The sequence below is a fragment of the Saccopteryx leptura genome, chromosome 4, assembly GCF_036850995.1.
Source record: "Saccopteryx leptura isolate mSacLep1 chromosome 4, mSacLep1_pri_phased_curated, whole genome shotgun sequence".
In the NCBI taxonomy this organism is placed as follows: Eukaryota; Metazoa; Chordata; class Mammalia; order Chiroptera; family Emballonuridae; genus Saccopteryx; species Saccopteryx leptura.
This window is the reverse complement of record NC_089506.1, coordinates 40,193,592-40,217,074: the sequence shown is the minus strand read 5'-3', so window position 1 is coordinate 40,217,074 and position 23,483 is coordinate 40,193,592. Positions and strand designations below refer to the sequence as shown.

Below are 23,483 nucleotides of genomic sequence, written 5' to 3'. Positions count from 1 at the left end.
GCAGCTAGCTATTTGAACATGGGAAAGCAAACTCTGAGAAAGTTGTACACTGCACCCCTAGCTCAAATGTAAGGATATTTTTAAACATTTTGTAGTTCTTTCATCATGTGTACAGGGTTGAGAAAAAGTAGGTTTACAGTTGTTAATACAAACTGTTTCACGTACTCATGACTATAAACCCAGTTTTGCCCACCCCTGTCTATAAATATTACAGTGTGGTCCCTGGCTGGGTGGCTAAGTGAATAAAGCATCATACTGATGCACTGAGGTTGTGGGTTTGAGTCCTGGTCGAGGCACATATGAGAAGCAATCAATGAGTATACAACTAAATGGAAAAGCTAAGTGGAACAAGTTGATGCTTCTTTCTCTCTGTCTCTTCCTCTTCCTCCCTTCTCTTTCTCTCTCTTTCAAATCAATGAAAAAAAATTTGACAAAATTATATTGAGAGATTAAAACTGTAATAGAACATTCTATATGAAAGAAAGAAAGATAAATGTAGGCATTAGTACTACAAGACAGTAGAGATGAATTGTACGTGAAGTCCATTAGCACAAGGTATTAAGGGGCAGAAACATCAAATGCCCATATTTTCAGTTGGTTGGTAAATAGATTAGGAACAGGCTGTATTTTCTCAGAGCAGATATGGAATGTTCAGATTAGCCGCAAAGCCTTTGTAAAAATAAGAGCAAACAGGGTGGCGTTGGAGAGTGATGAAATGAATGATAATAAGGTAGGAGGGTACTGGCTCTTACATGCAAGGTCTTTAGTCAATAAATATTTACTAAGTGCTTAGTATGCTTCACACAAAACTTACATACTAGGGGAAATGAGTGTCTTAGGATGAAATATTAGTGACTGGAAATTAGGGTGAATTTACACTAACCATATGGGAATCTTGTAAAATAGAGCCATGATTTCTTTCCTTAGTTTTTTCTCAGAAACACTGAATAGGCTTGCGTACTGTATTGTATCTTTTAATCTCTCATCTAGCTCACCGGATAGATAATTGTTAACTTGTCTGCAGTTTACTCCTCACCTTGGAATTTAGTAGATTTGAAATTTGCCATTGGACCCAAGTGAATGGTTATGTGTTTCCATCTTCTTTCATAGTTTTGCTTATTGCTTATTTTGAAAAATATTTTTTCAATATAAATATCACATTTGTTTATGTTAGCAAGTGAAAGACACCAAATATATAAAGATCACTAATAAGTCCATCACATAGAGGTAGTCACCGAGTATATTTTGATTTTAATGTATTTTTTAATCCTCTATTCTGTCCTTCTTTCCCACACCTGTAATATCAATATAGAATTTAACTGACACCATGTTTACATCTTGAGAGCCTTTATATTGACACATGTTTCTGGCACTTCTCCAGGCCTTAAAAGTTTTTTCCACATCATAGTTTGTAATAATAAACAGTTGCACCATATAAATATCATTAATTTATTATTTTCCTATTTTAGACACTTTATGTAAACTTTCATCACTATTTTCTATTTTCATGGTTCTCTAATTGCATCACTTCAGGACTATGGCAATAAATATCTCAGGACATAAACATTTGTATTGGTGCCGTTATTTCTTTTCATTCTAGATTTTTACCTGTCATATACACCCATATTTTTAAAAGTCAGTTTTATAAGGTTTTTAATAAGTTTTATAAAACCAATTTTCTTCTCTTCAATCTTTCCTTTAAATGATCCTTTTCATATACAACCACTTTTAACTCTTCTAGATGGTTCTTCTGGTTTTTGTATTTATTTCATTCTAAATAACATGTTTATATTACTACCTCTTTAATTTTTCTCTTCAGTCTGGAAGATGGAAATTCAGCTCTGTGTTCTCACACTCTCAGCCCCCATTAGATACATACATTCTACTCATCTGCTCATGTTCCCCTATCATCACGTCAAACTTTCAGGTTTAATTCTATTCCTCAGTTCACATTGTTCCTTGGATTCCTCAAATGAGTGAGGTCATATGATATTTTTTTTTCTCTGCCTGGCTTATTTCACTTAACATAATAGTTTCTGGGTCCATCCATGTTGTTGCAAAGGTAATATTTCCTTCTTTTTCATGGCCCCATAGTATTCCATTGTATACAACTATATGTGCCACTGCTTTTTAATCCACTCATCCACTGACGGACTCCTGGGCTGCTTCCAGTTCTTCGCTATTGTCAACAATGCTGCCATAAACATGGGGGTGCATTTCTTTTTTTGAATCAGTGATATGGTGTTCTTGGGATATATTGCTAAAAGTGGGATAGCTGGGTCAATAGGCAGTTTTATTTTTTATTTTTTGAGGAATCTCCATACTGTTTTCCACAGTGGCTGCACCAGTCTGCATTCCCACCAGCAGTGCAAGAGGGTTCTCTTTTCTCCAAATCCTCACCAGCACCTATCGTGCATTGTTGGATTCCCCAAGTGTATGGCTTTCCATGTTATCTGTCCCAATCTAGAATCCTAAGGAGGGTTACATGCTTCTAGTCTTCTCTCTCTTATTAAACAATGGAAATCTGTGGGAAAGCCTCTGCTTGAGACTAGAGATCCATGAATCTTCTCCAGTTCTCTGGTTTTGTGGTTGTGGGCAGGTAAAAAGCTCACGAGTCCACTGGCAGGTCGGGCTCAAGTACAATAAGGACAGCTTATGCCAAGACTTTGGGTCCTTCCTTCTCAGTCCCATTCATGGTGGTTAGCAAAGGTAGTTCTCTCTGTTTCAGGTCTCTGCTGGTACACACCCTAGCTGGCAGCCTATCTTCCAGATTGTGATGTCTCAGCTGAGTTTGGGGAAAGAGTTCATGATTCAATGACTAGTAGAGAGATTTTAGAGTTTCTTCATCGGTTCTTTTGCTGGCATATATACATATTTCAGAGTAAGAGGGGTTGATTTCTGACTAATCCATATAAAATAACATATCTGCTAATTGACAAATTCAATAATAATAAAGAATATAAAATAAGGCAAGATAGAGCGGGTAGGCACTTCACAAGAACTTGTGCATCCGTTATTCCTCACTGCGTTTGCTTGCCCTTTTGGGTCAGTATCTACTATTCTTTTTCTATAGTGATTTTATTTCACTTGGGGAGGATTTTTATTGATTTGCTTGCCTGTTTATAAAAAAGTTTGCTGTCTTTGTTCTGATTTGTTTGCAGGTTTAGCAGTTTTTTTGGAGTTTGTCCTTGTAGATAAGGTCAGAATTATGAGAAATTTTTCTTTTCATTCTCATACAATTTGTTGTGAACAGTAGAGAAATCTCTGCAGTGCTTTACTGAGTCACTGAGTGAAAGCTAGACTTTTAAAATATTATGTAGTAATTAAGTTGGAAATAAATGAATTAGACACAAATTTTGGAGATGTCTTTCAGAGGTACCTGTACGTTTCCACTTAATCTTTTTTTTTTTTTCCTTTTTATAAATAAATTTTTATTTTACTGGGTTGACATCAATAAATCAGGGTACATACATTCAAAGAAAACATTTCCAGGTTATCTTGTCACCCAGTTCTGTTGCATACCCATCACCCGAAGAGAGATCGTCCTCCGCCACCCTCCATCCAGTTCTCTCCGTACCCCTCCCCCTCCCCCTCTCCCTCCTTCCCTCCCCCCCCCCCCCCGTAACCACCACACTCCTGTCCATGCCTCTTAGTCTCGCTTTTATGTCCCACCAATGTATGGAATCCTGCAGTTTCTGTTTTTTTCTGATTCACTTATTTCACCCCGCACAATGCTACCAAGACTCCACCATTCTGCTGTAAGTGATCCGATGTCATCATTTCTCCTAGCTGAATAGTATACCATGGTGTATATGTGCCCCATCTTCTTCATCCAGTCCTCTATTTTTTTTTACAGTGATTAAAAGCCTTTAAGCAAACTCTTGGCCAATACAGCAAGAATCCATAAAAGAGTAGTGTCCTTAACATGTATGTATTTTGTTATATCTGGTTTGTCTTAAGAAACAGATTTTTAAAAGGTTCCCTTATACATCTCAGGGCATGTTACACTATTATTACAATACCAGTAATAATAGAGGGCATTCTGTTATTTTTTTCTGGCTCACTACAAATACTGCTCTCAAAGATTTTAACGTTGTGCCTGTGTATTCTAGGAATGGCATTTATAAGTAATTTTATGTCTTTGATGAAAATTCTTTTTTATTGGTGGTTTTTGCCAAACATTGTATAGTGAGAATGAGGGGAAAAGGGAAGTTATTAAACTATCTCTACCATCTTCAATATTTCAAGGCGCTTTGGGCTGAATTTCCCTTCTCTCTTTTCTACTATTTCATTCTGTAACATTCTTTTAAGGATTTGAATTCTTAAACCTAGCTAAAAACTGTGCTGGCAGAGACAGATGGTTGATTTAATATACTATCATTCATGGTTGTCTTTGCAAATAATCCATTTCATATGGTACTCTTTTTTCTTCCAGCTATTTTTGTTAGTATAGATACAAGTTATTGAGTGCCTACTGTATGTCAAGCATTGGGCTGGGTACTGAGTAGGCTTATGCTGAAGATAACTGTGCTATACTTAAGCACTAACAGTTGGCTCCACTTTGGAAACTGAAGGAAAGAATTAGGTGGTTTGATCTTGGACACAAGAGCAGTGAGCCGTAACCCCACACCAGAGCCAGGCTTTTCTCACTCCAAACCTTGTTTCTTTTCCTTATTCTAAGGGAACTTTTCTTCCTCCTTCTCATCTGCTTCCTGCCACCTTTAACTCAAACACTCCCTTGTCTTCTTGTGTCTCTATTCCACAGTTCTCTAAGTTCTAATATTCTGTTCTCCATGTTCTAATAGTTTTGCCAAACTCACTACCTTACTGAATGCAAGATAGTGGAAAATACATATTTAAAATTTTTGTTAGCTTTTATATAAGAAACTCCATTTAGATTTCTCATCTAAACCTCTTTCTTTTGTTTTTGAATGTGCATTTCTTGTAGGATAGCAGTTTCTATTGTTTAATATGAGACTTCATGAATAGTTCAACAATGAATATTATTACAAATCTCCAATATAAGGTCAAATGAATTTGAAAAATTTGAGGACAATTTGCAATTGGTTTCTTTAGTCAAGGACATTGAAGAGTAATTAATATGCAAATATACCCCCAACACTTGATAGTATATGGGTGTAGTATAAAATATTTTCCAATATTTTTCTCAAATAACTATAAATAAAATAATTTATTTAATGTGCAATATTTGATTATTTTACTTGAGAGTAACATAATGAAAATCAAGTTAAGTTGTATTATCCATTTGTTGAACCTGAATAGAACATTTCAGAGAGATTAGAATTTCTGCTCTCTACTCTAAAAAGTTAGTGTTGAAAATTTGTAAGTACTTTTTAGTATTAACAGAAACACAATCCCAATTTTGAAATAGTCAAAACTCTAGAAAACATAATGTAGAAAAGGAGTACAAATAGCCACAGATGTGTAAGAAATAAATAGCTTTTCCTATAACTAAAACTGTTAATTTTAAAAAGTTTTAATCATGTGTCATATTGAACACCTTATACTTACACTATAGTGTATTTCAGTTATATCTCAATAAAGCTGACAAAAGGAAAATAAAGTAAAATAATGGAGCTCAAATTTCAAACAAGACTAATGAGGATTTGTCCTCATTTGTTGTATTTGACATTCTGTATTTTATTTTGTTCCAGGAGTCAGCAAACTCCGCCCCATGGACCAAACCTAGCCCACTGTCTATTTTTGTTATGACCCATAAACTACAATTTTACATTTAGAAATGATTAAAATATCAAAACAAGAATAAAATTTTGTGACCTGTGAAAATTATATAGAATTCAAATTTCAGTGTCTATAATGAAATTTTATAAGAAAAAAAAAAACAGAAGTTTTGAGATGTATAATTATCAATAGTAAAAATGTATTTATTATATAATTTAATATTATTAATAATTTATTCATTTATTCACTGACAGTTGTTTCCTGAGCACATATAAAATGCTAGACAGTGTAATAGATTCTAGAGATGTAGGAATATCAAAATAGTGTCTCACAGAATTTAAAATCTAGGATGAGATATTGTTAATAAATAAGACTTTGGGTCATATGATAACTGTCAGAAAATTAGAATAGAGTAAGGTAATATAAAGTGATGAGTTTTAAGGGAAGGGCAATTTTAGATAAGATAAGATTCTAGGAAGAAAATTGTAAAGAAATAGCCACTTCAAGATGCCCAGGGGAAAGCATTCTAAGACCAGCATGTGAGATGTCAGTGTGAATGAGGTGGGTGTGAGGGAAGTCAGGACGGTCTGTGTGGGTAGAAGAGTTTGTGAGAGACCAGTGGAAGTGATGGTTAGAGAGGAGCAGCGGTACAGATGGCATGGATACAGGGAAGACAGGAGAGAGTCCAGTCAATCTCTGGCCTCAGAGTACAGTTCCCTATATCCTTAAAATAAAATATAATCACATGCTTTCTCACCTAAAATAATTGTTTGTATGGTATATATTAATTAGTTTGAGATAACTTTCACTTGCCCTACAGCATATGAGTTCAAAATTTTCTATAAAAGATGAGAAACCCTCTACAATTCAAAAGCACAAAACATCTACTCACATTTTTCTATTTTTCCTAACATGTTAGATGCCAGCAGTTATTTAAATGAAATCTTTTGTGGGAACATATTTGAGGACTATGTAAATATTTTATTCCTCATCAGATATTTGCTTTAGTGTTAGCACCCCTTGGTGAGTTTCATCTATATCAGTTATTACTGTAATGTAAGGGAAATTCTAACTTTCTTATTACTTCACATTTATTAGCTGCTATTATGTTGTAAGAAAAAGCTTTGCTTTTCTCCCCTATTTTCAGGTATTCATTTATTTATTGATATCAACATGAACTTATGCATTCTTATCTGCAAGATTACTTTGTAAAACAAAAAAAAAATTTCACCTTAATCCGGTAATGGAAGTTATGGGACCAGGAGACAGCATATGTCTTATGCTATGATACAATGGGAAGAACGTACCACCCCCTCTGTGGTTTTCCTGCCAATAATCTTATTATAAGGACACATCAGAGATCTTAAAGAAAAAAAAGAACAAAGCAATTGTTGTTTCTAATTGTAGGCGATTACAGAAAAGGGACAACTAAATGTACCGGGTGACCTTGCAGTGTATCCTGAGTCAGGGGAAAAATAGCTACCAAGGATATAATTGGAAAAATTAATGACATTTGAATATGGACTGAGATTTAGATATAGCATTTATTAATAAATTTTTCTGATTTTTATAACTTTTGTGCAAGATGATAGCCTTGCTCTTATGAAATATATACTAAAATATTTTGGGGTAAGGGGTAATATTTGTGATTCACTCTTAAGTGATTCAAGAGAAATAAAAGAAGGAGAAAGATAGTGAGAGGGAGGAAAAAAGTATTAATAATTGGTACATTTGGATAAAGTGTAGGGTATTAAGAATATTAGTTTTCTGAGGTTGCCATAATAAAGTACTAGAAACTGAATTGCTTAAAACAACAGAATTTTTTTCTATTTATTTTTTAATTTAGACAATTAAATTTAACAGGATGACATTGGTCAACCAGAGTACATAGATTTAGAGAAAACATCTCCATATCATTTGGACAATCGATTATGTTGTATACCCATCACCCAAAGTCATATCATCTTGTCACCCTATATTTTGTTTCTCTTTAAGCCCCTCCCCTTCCCCCAACCCCCTCCCTCTCCACCCTTCCCTTCCCCTTAGTAACTACTGCACTTTTATTTATGCCGTGAGTCTCAATTTTGTGCCCCACCTATGTATGGAATCATACAGTTCTTAGCTTTTCCTGATTTACTTATTTCACTCAGTATAATGTTATCGAGGTCCATCTATATTGTTGTAAATGAAACTATGTCATCATTTCTTATGGCTGAGTAGTAGTCCATTGTATATATGTACCACATCTTCTCTATTCAATCCTCTGTTGAAGGACATTTTAGCTGGATGTCTTGGCCACCATGAACAATGCTGCAATGAACATAGGGATGCATGTGTCCTTACGTACCTATGTTTTCGAGTTTTGGTGGTATATACCCAGTAGAGGGATTGCTGGGTCATATGGTAATTCTGTTCTTAATTTTTTTGAGGAACCACCATACTTTCTTCCATAATGGTTGTACTAATTTACATCCCCACCAACAGTGAATGAGGACAACAGAAACTTGTTGTCTCACAGTTCTAGAGATCAGAAGTCTGAAATCAAGGTGTTAGCAGGGCCACACTCGATCTGAAACCTCTCCAAGAGGATCCTTCCTCAACTTCTGCAGCTCTGGGAGGTCCCAAGTATTTCTTTATTTATGGGAGGGGGGGAGATCTTGATTTATTTATTTATTTATTTTTATTTTTATTGAATTTATTGAAGTGCCTTTAGTTAACAAAATTATACAGGTTTCAGGTGCACAATTCTTTTTTTTTTTTTTTTTCATTTTTCTGAAGCTGGAAACAGGGAGAGACAGTCAGACAGACTCCCGCATGCGCCCGATCGGGATCCACCTGGCACGCCCACCATGGGGCAATGCTCTGCCCACCAGGGGGCGATGCTCTGCCCATCCTGGGCATCGCCATGTTGCGACCAGAGCCACTCTAGCGCCTGAGGCAGAGGCCACAGAACCATCCCCAGCGCCTGGGCCATCTTTACTCCAGTGGAGCCTCGGCTGCGGGAGGGGAAGAGAGAGACAGAGAGGAAAGCGCGGCGGAGGGGTGGAGAAGCAAATGGGCGCTTCTCCTGTGTGCCCTGGCTGGGAATCGAACCCGGGTCCTCCGCACGCTAGGCTGACGCTCTACCGCTGAGCCAACCGGCCAGGGCCCAGGTGCACAATTCTACAACACACCATCCGTACATTACATTGCGTGTTCACCATTGCAAGTCAAGTCTCTGTCCATCATCATTTATCTTCCTTGTACTCTTCTCCACCTCTCCCCACTCCTCTCCTCATTGCAATTACCACACTGTTGTTTGTGTCCATGAGTTTTTTCTCTCCTTTTCACCCTTTTCTGTTCAATCTCTTCACCTCCTCATGCAGCACCCTTCACCCTGCCCTGACACCTCTTTCTATCTATGAGTCTGTCTCTATTTTACTTGTTAGTTTTAAGACTTAACATTACTTTTGTTCATTAGATTCCACATTTTACCTCTGTCTTAAAAATTATATAGTGGATGCTTACATCAATGGAATGAAGATTAAAATGTACAGAGGAATGTTTTAAAAGGATACTTAGGGACAGTATGTCTTGGAAGATAAAAAGTATTTTAGAAGACAGGACACCAGTCATATTGGTTACTTCAGCATGACATTATGTTGACTTTGCTAATTCTATCACAATGATCCTGTTTCCAAGTAAGGTCACATTCATAGGTACTAGAAATTAAGACTTAACATTTCTTTTTGGGGGATGCAGTACATCCCATAACAAATATACAGGAGTTCTTTGTACTACTCTTGCAACCTTGAGTAAACCTGAAGTTATGTCAAAATAAAAAAATTACCAAAAATTATTAGCATATAAAAAGTGGTATTTGTTTATTAAAATGCCAGTGGGTACCTCTAATGAAAATTTCATTATTAATGCTTTAGAGAATTATTACTAAATCAAACAACTGATAAGTATATTCATTGATGGTAAGTTGTTACATAAAGTAAAAGAATATTTATACATATATCACCTGATAGGCAGTAAACAAGATTCCTGTATGGGGAAATGGTATATTTGAAATCCATTTTCAATACTTTAGGAACGTAGTTGAGGACAATTTGGAAGTTAGGTGGCTTCCCAGTTTGAATAATTAGGGAGGAAATGCAGCTAGGGCTCCCAGCAGGAACTAAACAGTCCTCAATTACAAGAAACATTTGAGAAGTTTTGCATATATAGCATTGATTACTTTCATTTACCTGATGAAAACCAATCACTGTGGGATTGATTGATTTTCCTGAAGCCAAGCTGAAAAGCTTGCCTCAGAGTCTAAGTTGTACAAAGAGAATATTTTTTTGAGCTGTTCTTACTAATCCTAGTCTTACTTAATTTGGAATTTGTTCTTTTATTTAGACAAAAGATGATCACTACTGTCAGTACAAGGAATTTGACATCTGATGACTAAGTGGGGGGATGTAAAACCAGGAAGATATTTCATACACACGTATACCTTTAGGTCTTAGGGTGCTCACAAACAGCAAATATTAAATGAGTTCATTTGAATCATGAAAAAAATATGCATATTTCATCTATACTCAACCCCAGTAGCCTTTTACACACCCAATTCCCAATTTGTATTTTTTATAAGAATAGCATTCAATAATTTTAAAATATTACTTATGATTTAGAAAATGTGTAATGATTGCTAAAGTTGGTGTTCATAAATAAGTACAGGCCTGTATGTTCTTTGTTCTGTATTTGAAAATCTAGTCTAGGCCCTGGCCGGTTGGCTCAGTGGTAGAGCGTTGGCACAGCTTGTGGAAGCCATGGGTTTGATTCCTGGCCAGGGCACACAGGAGAGGTGCCCCTCTGCTTCTCAACCCTTCCCCCTCTCCTTCCTCTCTGTCTCTCTCTTCCCCTCCCGCAGCCAAGGCCCAATTGGAGCACAGTTGACCCAGGTGCTGAGGATGGCTCCATGGCCTCAGCCTCAGGCGCTAGAATGGCTCCAATTGCAGCAGAGCAATGCCCCAGATGGGCCAAGCAGTGCCCCCTGGTGGGCATGCCAGTGGATCCGGTTGGGCACATGCAGGAGTTTGTCTGTCTGCCCATCACCCCCCCCCCCCCGCTTCTCACTTTGGAAAAATACAAAAAAAAAATTTAGCTAAAATCCTCAATGTGCCTAGGTTCTCATCCCCTGAAAAAAGACAACAATGTGTGCAATCAAGTGCACAAATGACACATGAGAAAATTTAAGTTACTGTTTACTGTGGGCATCCTCATTCTGAACCATGTGTCCAAGGAAACAATATAATGTGTGCACGAGTTTAGGAGCAGTTTTCTCTGGCTTTTGTATTCATAGCTGGAAAATCATATAGTGGACACTTATATATGGTATATAGTTTGAAGTATTAAAAGAACATTTAAAAAAAGATATTTAAGAATATCATGTCTTGGAGTGCTGACCCAGAATGCTGAGGTCGCTGCTTTGAAGCCCTGTGTTGCTGGTTTAGTCTCTAGTCAAGGCAGATATGAGAAGCAATCGATGCACAACTAAGAGCAGCGAGTTGATGTTTCTCTCTCTCCCTTCCTCTCTCTTTCTCCCCCTCTCTCTCTCTTCACATATGTGTGTATACATATTTATATAATGTCTTAGAGAAAGATAATATTTTAAAACACATTTTAAATTCTCACCTTAAAAATGGACAATATCAAGAGTGATATTTTTGTTGAATTGAATTATTTTAGGGCATGTTTTGACAAGATGGGAAAATTCATTATATGTTCCTGAGGGGTTCAAAGCATTTCTTTTTGTTTGTTTTTTAAATAAATACTAGCAATGATATCATCCTGATCATATTAAGGGAAATCTTCTAACATTTTGAGGGAACATCCTGCTTTGAAAGTCATCAGCACCTTATTTCCAGTGGGATCCATTAACAACTATAATTGCACATTAACTTCTATGTTAGTTAGTCTGAGAATAATATCCATAAATCTTATCAGTATTGTTTGTTTTTTAAATAGATGTACAATTTCAGAATTCTAATTCAAGAAATACAGCTTCTTTAGGGACCTTTTAGAATTTATATTGTCATTGCATATGGCTCAGCCCATCTATGGACATCTGGGTGGTGGGGACAGAACACCAGGACCACTGCAGGTGGGGCACTTAACTCACAAAGCAAGGAAGGAAAGAAGGAAGGAAGGAAGGGAAGGGAAGGGAAGGGAAGGGAAGGGAAGGGAAGGGAAGGGAAGGAGGGAGGAAGGGAAGGAGAGAGGGAGGGAGGGAGGGAGGGAGGGAGGGAGGGAGGGAAGGAGGGAGGGAAGAAGGAAGGAAGGAAGGAAGTCTTTCATATATGTCATTGTGAGGGCTAAAAAATAATTTGCCTTCCACTTTTTAAGTTCTTCTAGCTTAGCTAATAATCAAATTGATAGAGATAGATTAAAAGAAGAAAATGTCCAAAGTTTATTATATGAATGTACTTTTGAGGGTGCCGTAAGAATAGAGACCCAAAGAAGCATTGGGCAGTTGAGGTTTATGTGCCACTCTGAAGCCAAAGAGAAAGGGGAGGTTGTGGTTTGGGACTTGAAAAGGGCGGGAGCGCAACTCACAGGGAGATGGAAAGCAAATGTTTGGTAAATAAATGTTTGCTGGTCTGTCTTTAACAATGGGGTACAGAGAGAACTTGGAACAAATGGGCTTTATTAGGTTCCTCTCTGTCTATCACACACTAGTTTATATTAAACTGGAGTTATCTGTAAGAATATCTTTCTTCCTGAAGCAGGTCCTCTGTCTAAATTTCTTTGGGCATTTGGGGGGGGAGTGTGAAAGGTTTTTCCTTTCACACTCCCCCCCCAAAAATGCAGTAGTCCTGAGTCTTTTGTTCCTTTACAGTCATCTTAAAAACAATATCCCCAAAGGCATCTTTTGGGGTGGCAACCTCTGCTTCCCTTCATTATCCATATTGAAAGATTGAAGACAAGAAACCTAATTATGCATATATTGTCTTTGTAATATTATCTATACAGCCTTGAAAACAAAGGTCAGAAAACTTAATTTAAAAATTATTATGAAAATTGTAATTCTTTGCCTTAATTTTTAATAATGAGTTTAATTCAGTGTTTGGTTCCTTATTTTCAATTTATTTTAATACATCTTTGTTACCTAAAATGTGCCAGGCATTGTAATAAGTGTTGGGAATATAAAGAAGAATAAAACGTGATCTCTGATTAGGAAAATCCTACTTCTTTTTTTTTAATCCATTCTCTATATTTATTTATATCCATGCTGTTTTAGAACTGTTTTTTTAAAATCCTACTTCTATATAGGGAATAATACCTAGTGATATAGCAGTGCAGAGCAGTGAGTGATTAATGGGGTGAAATTTCAATGAGTGAGTCCAGCAAAAATATTCAGCACCATGTTTCACTTTCAGACTTTCTTTGAAAGCACCTCATTACTTCTGCAAGAGTAGACATATTCTCTCCAAGTATACCACCTCTCTCAATTACCTATCCTATTTATTTTTGTTGTGATTGATAATACATGACTCTTGATTATAATCATTGTTGCTTTGTGCCCAGATGTTTGAAACAGATAAGATTCTATCTGAGACATATATGTATTGGGAAAAAGAATAACTCAATTATCTCCCACCTATTAGTATTGAAATTGGTACCAAAACCCTATAGCTCTGTGTCTTAATTGATTCTTATATAATTGATACTTGGGTAGGTATGCAATCACATTCTCATGGTTGAAGACTAAAGGAAAGGAATTATTAGCTAAGTATACTTAAGAACATTGCCTCAAGTAATTTCTTCTCTGAATTACAAAAATGAGGTTAAATGCATTAAGAAAATAATGTGAAGTCTTTAGGATCTTAAAATTGCTTGCTTTTCTTAGGTAAATGAAAATCTGAAGTATATAAACTTGCTTTGTACAAATAAATATCTTTTTATTATAAAATATGGTAAATTTTAGATGGCAAGGTAAGCAACACAACTTATCTGAAGGGTAAATATTAAGATATGGAACATTACAACACCTTGACCTACTTTTTTGTTTTGTTTTTACAATAAATTTAAAGAAGTTTTGAAAACCTAAGATATGGAAAACTTACACACATGCACATGCACACATATATACACACAGAAAAAGCAAACCATCACATTTTTATACAAGAATAAACAAGACATCATGCATAAGTGGAACAGCAAATTGATGGGGGTTTTTCCCTTACCTTTCTTCTCTCTCTCTCTTCGTTCCTTTCTCTCTAAAAATCAATAAATAAAAATTGACAACAAAAAGTCACGGTGTGAGAACAGCTCTCAGTTGAGTTTCTGTGAACAAGGAGCTTAAAGATTTTATAAGATAGTTTGAGAAAGATTAGTCAAAGTTCATATAAGAGTTTGCCATTTGGACTTTCTGAAGACATGGGCACTTCTGTTGTGTGAAAAGCAAGACAGGCTATCTAGATGCGCTAGCACACTGGCATGAGTGGTTCAGGAGCCACTAATTGGATTTTTTGTATGGGGAGGAGTAGTTGGGATTCAGGTCTTGCAAGGGTCACGTGAACATTATTATACTGTCAGAGTTTCTCACTAAGTATTTAATATTTTGTCTCAACAATAATTCTAGTTTTCTGCAGGATTGTATCTAACGTAAACTTCTGTGTATCTTTTTTCTGACCAAGATAGTAATGAAAGGATTGATCTGATTTCTATGTTAACAGTATACATATGTTATATTTGTTCCTTTTCACTTACAGGCTGGAGCCAATGTCCTCCTCCAGGATGTTAATGGGAATATCCCATTGGATTATGCTGTAGAAGGGACGGAATCAAGCTCTATCCTATTGACCTATTTGGATGAAAACGGTAGGCTGAGCTTTGAAAAACTGTAGAAAGATAGATGGAGAGGTAGGATGGTAGAATTATAAGTGTACTTATATTTTAGGTCTGCTTACATGATTTCCTATTGATGTAATTTCCCTAGAAAGTGTAAAGTGAGTTATGTTTCTACACTGCATTTCACTCTCCCCCCACAATGCATTGTTGATTTAGTAAATGCAGTTTTGCAAGCCAGCAAAATTCTAGAGGCCAACCATGAAGGAACATTTTAACAAGCATCTAAAGTCCATAATTATTGGGACTGGGCTTGTAATTATAATCTGTCCTCCACTGGGAAGAGAAGGGAAGTGAACCAGCACAATTGAATTTTGAGTTAATGAGAGCAAGGTCATCTGAAGTGTATTCTCTTAGGAGCAACAGTCCTCTTAAGAATGACTACATGTGGGTATGTGAGGGCCTAAGTCCAGGGCAGTTGACACGGGCATCGCAGCATCCTCACTTGGTGACACCTGGAAATAGAAACGTTGTCAGAAGATCGTCCCACGTTCATGGTGCTGGCCTGAAAACATGAAGCTGAAGCCCAGATGAGAGAGAACATTTAATTGCATAGACCCAGCCTATAATTTCATGAGGAAGTTTAATGTTGGCAAAATGAGAGATATTTGAAATCTTGGGCTCGATACGGTATATATTAAAAGATAGAACTGTGCCCCTCCTTTTTTCCTTTCTGCTGTTTAGGTATTTATAACAACAATGAAATTCCAATCCCTTCAAATATGATCTTTTGTCAGAGAAAAAGATAAAAAATTTTAAGAGCCTCACTGTGCTTGTGACTCTACTCTTGCCTCTAAGAAAGCCCACACATCTGCTGCTTTGTTCCCTGTGCTCATCGCCTCCTCCGGATTGCTCGTTTCAAAAGGTTATTCTGAGGATGGCTTAGAATAATAATAATAATTAGTACTGAGCCGTCATGAATTCTTAAAAAAGTAATATCATTAGTTTTAAGAGCAAAGTAAATACCACTATTTTCATTGGAGCAAACTGAGCTGAGCTGTGATTTTGAAGGTCACTGAGTCATGGCTTGGTGACAGAAGCCACATGGCTGTGTGATGTGACCAGTCGTTCCCCCTACATGTCCCTCAGTCCTTGTACTTGCTTCTGTCTGAGGGATCACCTGTACTCTTCACATTTTGTCTACTATGACTCGGAGATCGATTACAAAGGAAATGAGTGGAAAGTTATTGACATTCCACTGTTGGGAAGTTTATTATTTGCACATCTGCAAAACTTGACCTGTGATCGCAGGATTCTGAATTGGCATGAACTTGACTGTCTTTTATTTAGTTGTGCCAGTTCTATAAGATGTTCCCTGCTCTTCTTACTGTTCTGAATTTCTAACAGCCATAGTAATAAGTTTCTCTCCGGAAACTAAAATTAACTATCTTTATTCACAAAATAATTAATCTTATTATAAACCTTTCCAACTTATTAAAGGATTTTGTTTCATAAGAAATTTTAGTGTTTGAAAAAGCAGTGTTATCTTCCTATATAAATAAAAATAAGTATTTCTTTGAGAGGTTGCTTTAAAAATGATTCAGAAAAAAAAATGAGAGGAAGGTTCTGACTGAATGGTTAGGAGAAAATCTGTTACGGCAACGGCTGTCACAGTCAGTTTGCAAAATGCATGTTTGCTGGAACAAATTCAATAAAATATCTCTTAAATTTTTAATTCTGTCTTCCATTTGTCACTGCTGTTGCACTGGCCTCTGCCTTCCTGTCCATCTGCCCCTCTCTCACCTTATTCACAATCTGGTTCTATTTCTGACAGTGTCCGTTCTACTTATCTGTATCGGCTGTCACGGTTCCAGTAAATACTGTCTAATTTGATGTATTCTCCCTTTGCTGGTGCACTTTTAGAATCATCTGCTATGACAGCATGGGCTGATGGCCTTAAAATTTCTAATAGTAATAGTACAAGATGAGAGAGTTTTACTGTTAGTTAGCAGCCAGTGTTTCAGCATCACATTCTTATAACGAGGTAGCTGCAATCTTGATTTTTCACTCTGCATCATACAGTTTCAAATCAGAGCACTTACCATGCTGTCATATCAGGACACATGTAGCAGGAAGCAGTCGAGGTTGTGAGCAAGTTGATTACATGGAAAATCGCTGGTCACAAGTTCTAATTGTATTGTCACCACTGACATCCAATGTGCACCTGGCCACAGCAATTAACCTCGGCTCACTGCCTGAGCCATCGGGGTTGGAAAACGAGACAACCACGGAGGGCTGATTGAGCATGTGATGCATATTAGATCTCCAGTGCAAGGCAAACCAGCTGGTGTTCAAGGAAATCAATTGATTATAAAATGAACCAGCATGAAGGGAAAGCAGTGCAGGGAGAGCTCAAGGTGGTCCAGGACGTGAGGTTCACCCTGAGGGTTGGGGGGGTATATATCTACGTTAAGAACAAGGTGAATTGTTACAAAAGCAATATTATCTTATGAGGGACACTTAAGGAAAGTAAAGATAGGGTTCAGGTTGACTTGATGTGTTAATGAAGTTTCAGTTTTTCACAGGCATCTGAGTTTACTGCACCAGGTGAAGCTTTACATACCAAACATTACATAGATATTATCAAATATAATCAGGTAATAGTAATTAGAATCACATGTACCGTACCATTAATTAAACTATAGACTTTATTCAGATTCTTTCCATTTTTCCATAAGAGTCTTTTTTTTTCTATTCTAAGATAATACATTACTTTTAACAGCAACTGTTATTGGTCAGAAAATCATAAGGAATGAGAACTCTATCTTTATAACCTTTTATAATTTATAATACCCTGGCTAGGGCATGTTGATATATAGAGAAAGCAGATATTCATTGAGAACCTTCCATAAATAAGGTAATTGTGTTACAAATTTTGGATATAATAAGAGGAAAATTATTCAGGACTACACTCTCGGTGGGAATAAAATGCTTCTAAGAGAAATAATGATAGTGTTTTGAGTGAGAATTCAAAATGGATGAAGGGCTTCAAAGATGAACATGTTGCACGAATGTAAGAAGAGTTTTCAGCCCAGCAGTCAAGAGGCATCTCTGCGTTCTGTTTGAAAGGCTCTTTTTCTCCCAGGAGTGGATCTGACCTCACTGCGCCATATGAAGCTGCAGAGACCAATGAGTATGTTAGCAGACGTCAAACACTTCTTATCATGTGGAGGAAATGTCAATGAAAAAAACGATGAAGGAGTAACACTGGTAAGTTAATATACTTGACTCAGAAATATTGCTTGAATGGAGAATTTAAGTTTACTTCTAAAACACAGAAATGGATATAATAAACTTTTAAATAATGTCCTTTTTGATCACAAAAGTCATACATATTCATTGTAGAAATTTTCCAAAGCATGTAAGTATGCAGAGGAATATGCAAATCACTTACGGCACTACCCAGAGAAAACCAATGTTTGTGTGTTAATATATTTTCTTCCAATCTTTCTTCTTATGCATGTTTCCCCTACAGATTTAGAAGATTTTTTTTTTTGCATTTATTTGTCAATGTGATTTTAGGGCTCAGACTTATAGGAAAACAAACTATGGGTTAGTCTGATGAATGAATTTTTAAGTTCAAGAAAACTGTTATTACTTGACTTATTGCCATCAGGCAGTAAGTTAAAAACAGAGCAATTAAATTTGGATTAATGTTTATATAAGCATAAGTTTAATCATCAAAATATGAACATTTGTTCTTGTTCATCCATAAAATTTACCTGGACTGGGCATGCAGGGGTTAAAATGAATTATGATGGAAATACATGTACGAAGCTCAGGGGAAAAGAAAAGTAAACTAAGGCAGCAGAAGAGAGTATGTGGCTCTGAAGTATGGGATGCACAGAAGGGGTTGGATCCAGCGATGCAGTTTCTGCCATGGAAAACATATAATGTGAGGTTGAACCCAGCATATCTCAGGCTGAACAGTGGTAAGTGCAATAGCCCTGAGTCAGAGCGAAGTGTGGTATGATTGAAACACAACAAGGAGGTAGGTAATGGTGTGGCTCAGCCACAACAAGTGGTAGAAGTTGAAGTGGTGAGAAGTGGCTAATTTCACTTTACATTAAGGAAAGATCCTTTGGAAGTTCCTGATGGAAAGGTGGCATGAGAGAAAGAAAAGACTTTACAATGACTTTAAGTATTTTTAGCTTGGACAACTGGAGTGATGGAGTTGGTATCAAATGAGATAGAGAAGGACGAAGCTTTGAGCAGGAAAGATCAGAATCAGTTCTGGAAATATAGTCAGATTTTCATGGAGATGTTGACTTTGTGGTTGGATATCACAGTCTGAAAATCAAAATATGTCTAGACTGAAGAAACAATTTTGAGAACATTAGCATATATGTGATCTTGAAAACCCAAGACCATGGATGAAATCATGAATTTGATGCAGAAGGGAAGAGGATCTGTGACCTCACCTTGGCGTTTTGGGAAAAGAGGAAGATCCAGAAATGAGAAAAGAAGAAGCAACTCCCCAAATAGGAAGAAAATCCAAGAGAATGAGAAGTTCTGGGAGCCAAATGAATTAAATATGATAATAAGGAGAGTATGATAGACTATTAAATACTGCTGGAAGGAGTCAAGTAAATGGAGATGGCAAATTGACTATTGGGTTTTGTAGCATGAAGGTCATTGGTTTTCTCATCTAGGGTAGTTTTAGTGGAGTAGTGGAGTCAAAATCCAGCTTAGAGTAGATAATTAATAATACATTTAACACATGTAATATACTAATGCCTCACACATAGTAGAAACCCAGTACAGCCTTTGTTTCTTTGTTTGGGAGAAGATACTACAACTTTAAATACATTTTTAAGAATTACTGATAAAAAACACTAATATAGATGCTTCAATCATTGTTGAATAAAAGGACCTTTCAGTAGAAAAGTTAGTGAAATAATCAATATGGGGAAATGGGTTGCTCTCATTTATAACAATCTTCAATTTTGACATTCCTTGTGGCTTTTTTATAATTGAATAGAGGGCAAAAATGTTGCTAATAATTGTTCTGTAATAACAGTCTTCTGGTGCTCATCTTTGAGCTTTTTACAAGGAAAATAACAATGAATGGAAAGTTAGAAAAATATGCTGTCCCTTGGATGTCAGCATATTTAAGAAGTGACGGTTTAGTTTGATTCTTAGGTCTTATTTAGTTAGTCTGTTATGTTAAAGGCTGCCATATCTGGAGTTCCTTTCTGTAAGGCACATGTATATTGTGTGTTTTTGTCTATTGTCGGTGATACCATGAGATACATTATTTTCTTAGACTGATCTCTGTGTTCTGAGTTGGAATGTCAGTGGTGCTTCAAAATTAGGCATAATATTTTACACTGTTAAATTGTGCAAAAGAGATGAAATTATCAACAAATAGTTCAATGGGAGTAAACTTCTAGTAAGATGGTTTTAATATTGTCTTTCCCTCCTTTTTTAGAATATAGGATGAAATAACCAAATATTTCTATAACTTTTTAAAAGATCTCTTAGTTTACATTCAAATTCTTCTGAAAAGAAAATAGAAACCTTAGAAAAGGATACAGTGCAGAAAAAGCATGTGCATAGGAAAATTATTTCCCGGATGTGAATGTATATATGCTCTTGGAAAATACTGCTGCAATAATTAGCATATATGTCACAAAGATGCTGTTCTTTATTGTTTTGTTTTGGGGTTTTTTTCTCAGAATTTGATATATCACACCTGGCCTTCAGACATATAGGTTTTTGGAAAAGAATTATTCATGAGATGTAAATATCAAGCAATCTTGCTTTTGTTTCTTTGTTATTTCGAGAGTACCAGTTCCTTTACTTCCAGATAAAGATGTAGCTAGTGCCATCAATTTTCTGGTCATTTTTAGAGAATACGGCTTTTGTGGTTACTTTATATCATAAAACATAGCCTTAGTTCAGAGATTATAATGCCTGGACCCATGTGATATTGAAAACTCCCACCTTGCACAAAGTCCAGGCTCATTGATCTTTTCAATGCCATACTCCCCTTTAGCCATATGGTATATATAGCCTGCATGTCCCTTGTTCATATGTTTTTATGTAATAAAAAATGGTACATAGAATTATAGAGAAAACCAGTTATATTGAAATATAGTAATCATGAAATTGAAATTAAGCTTGTGATATGTAGTGTCCCTTTTTTATTAATTAATACACTAAGTATCAGATTTAATAATTACCATTATTTTATAGTAAAGTTGAACTTGGGTGATATTTTGAGATACCTACTATGATAATAATGTGATATGAAAATATCATTTCTTCTCATAATAACACTATGACTATGTTGCTTATGTTTGTCATTAAAGAATTTGCTAAATTTTTAGGAGTTAGAAAAAATGTATAACCAATCATTTTCCTACTCATGTTTACAAGCCACTTGAAATCTATCAACAGACCCTAAGTGGGCCTGTGAGTAAACCTAAGTTTAAGGACCCTGATTTCAGTAAAATCTTGAACATTCTAATCCAGTGTAGCACTTTGTCAGATTAAGAAGTCCCTAAAAGAGAGGCTGAGCATGCTCACCTGACTCCCCCCTCCCATTGCTCTTTCTCTTTGGGATTTCTGTAATCGAAGAAGAAAAGAGAGGAGGAAACAGATGCGCAAGAGAAGATGAGTACTGAAGTCTTTTCCCTCTTCACTCCGAATTATTCTTCTAACCATCAATTTTCTGGAAAACATAGTATATAATCATACAGAGGCATTATCATTTACCTGAGAAATACCTGATTATTGGGCATTTATGTTTTTGCCATATTTTGATATTATAAGAAACCTTTTTGTTAATAATCACTATATATGCCTCTCTTGATTATTTCTTCTGATACATTAGGAGAAATGGAATTTTGATTCTGAAATAATAAAAATTTTTCTAAGTTATTGATTTATATTGCTATACTGAGTTCTAGAATGTTTGTACCAAATTATACTCTATCAAGGAGTGTGTGGAAGCACTTATTTATGTAGGTCCTAGGTTTTCTGTTCCTCACAATCATTTATGTTAAAAATGATTGCGAATAATTTGCATTTATTTAATTACCAGCAGTACTACTTTCATATACTTATAAGCTAGTTGTAATTTTTTCTTTTGTGAATTGACTCTTATTTTGTTTAATTTTTAAGTGATGGCCTTTTCTTGTTAATTTCTATGAATGCTGTATGTTTTAAAGTATTAGCACTTTGAGATAACTATTGTAAATATTATCCTGGTTTATTTGCCTCTTAATTTGCTTACTGTCTGAAGAATAAATGTCAATTTTAATTTGTTGGAGCCCATCACTTGCTAGATGTGACTTTTGCTGGTTTCTTAAATTTCTGAGTCATAATTTTCTCCTCCTTTGAATTTGAATAATAATAGCACCAACATTGCAGGATAAACTGGTCCCACAAGACTATGCATCTAAATTGCTGAACCTATTGTCTAGTTAGCACATCATGAGTGCTCAAAGTTAGCCATTATGCAATCAGAACATATTATAGCATTGAAAGTATCCAATATATTTAGGGAAAATTAATTTAAAATGAGTACACACTTAATGATCCTAATTTTGTAGAAGTGGCATGTATATGCATTATTAGATAGAAATAATTCTCCAAAATGTCAAAAGCAATTATCATGAAAGTGCAATGCCAGTATGTTCTTTATTTTCTTTCTTTTGTTTTATACATTTTTAATACTCTGCAGAATAAATAAATATAAACTAATTTATAGCTTAAAAAAATCTCTTAATTTTACTTGAACTTACCCTTGATAGGGACCTGGAATACATTGCTGCTAAAATGAGGTGAGGCCGTCCTGGCAGGAGCCCCTGAATGAGTGTTCTGTGTGGGTTAAACCCTGTCCATAGCAACTGATGCAGCTGAGAATGAACATTTAAAATATAATCATGGCTACATATTTTTATTTTAATAACTATCGTTGGGGTACTCTCTTACAATATTAGAATTATAATTTATTTGGGAAAATTAATTTAAAACTTCTAACTTTAGGAAAAGATCAGTAGCTTATTTTTTTTAATTTTCTAATAATGAAATCTGCCATTAAATGAAATAAACTGCTTGCCAATGGTATGAGATAAGGTGGTGAAAAGTGATCTGATGCGGTAAAAATAAGGTCTTTATGGGAAGTAAAAACTAAGATGTACTCATGACCCTATTCTTTGACCTCACTCAGGCCTGTTGCACTACCTGAGTGAGCGAGAGGCAGTGTTAGCAGGATTCCGGCTGCATAGACCACAGACTTCTCACTGGAGTCTGAGAGTCTCCTGTGTTTTCAAATCTGAAAATGCGGTGACCTGGTAATGGTTTTGCAAAGTATACAGAAAGCTCATAAGCCAAACTTAACAAACACAGCTGTGCCTACATGGGTGGTGTGCCAAGGGAAAGCTAAAGCAAGTGTGTACATAGTGTGCATCTTTAGAGACAGACATTTTAATACTAGATTAGTATGTGGGAGAGGGGTGGATTACAGGAAGAAGACAAACTGTATATTCAAACAAAGAAATTATGGGATGATTGCAAGGTTTGTTAGGAGCATTAATACTGCAGTGTTATCTTCGCAGTTTGGCCAACTCGAATGTACATCCCTCTTTGCTGTTTCAAAGTATCAGTGCAGAAGAAACTGTTTTCAGACCTGGTGGCCAACCTTCCCTGAATAGTTACCTAAATGATCTAATCCACAACTTCCCTAGCTTCAAAATTAGGGTGATAACTGCCATCACAGGCTGTACAGAATAAAGAACTAATCTGTAACATCTATGCCTACTGTTTGAGGGACCACTATAACATCTTGTCTGCATTGTCACTAGACAGATGATTTCTAACTTGGAATAATTTTCCACCAGAGAACTGTGCTTCCATATAGCTGTTGTTAGTTCTCTACAGAAACAACACCC

General features: G+C 36.0%; 1 protein-coding gene across 2 annotated transcripts in view; it reads left to right on the top strand.

Annotated features, from left to right (window-relative positions):
- The window catches only part of MYO16 (myosin XVI), a 592,224-nt gene that overhangs the window by 194,543 nt on the left and 374,198 nt on the right, over positions 1–23,483 (top strand). For both annotated transcript variants that reach the window (XM_066380569.1, XM_066380568.1), the window contains exons 5-6: positions 14,448–14,556; positions 17,669–17,793. In XM_066380569.1, coding sequence (XP_066236666.1) covers positions 14,448–14,556; positions 17,669–17,793 — 234 coding nt within the window. The remainder of the gene's footprint in view (positions 1–14,447; positions 14,557–17,668; positions 17,794–23,483) is intronic.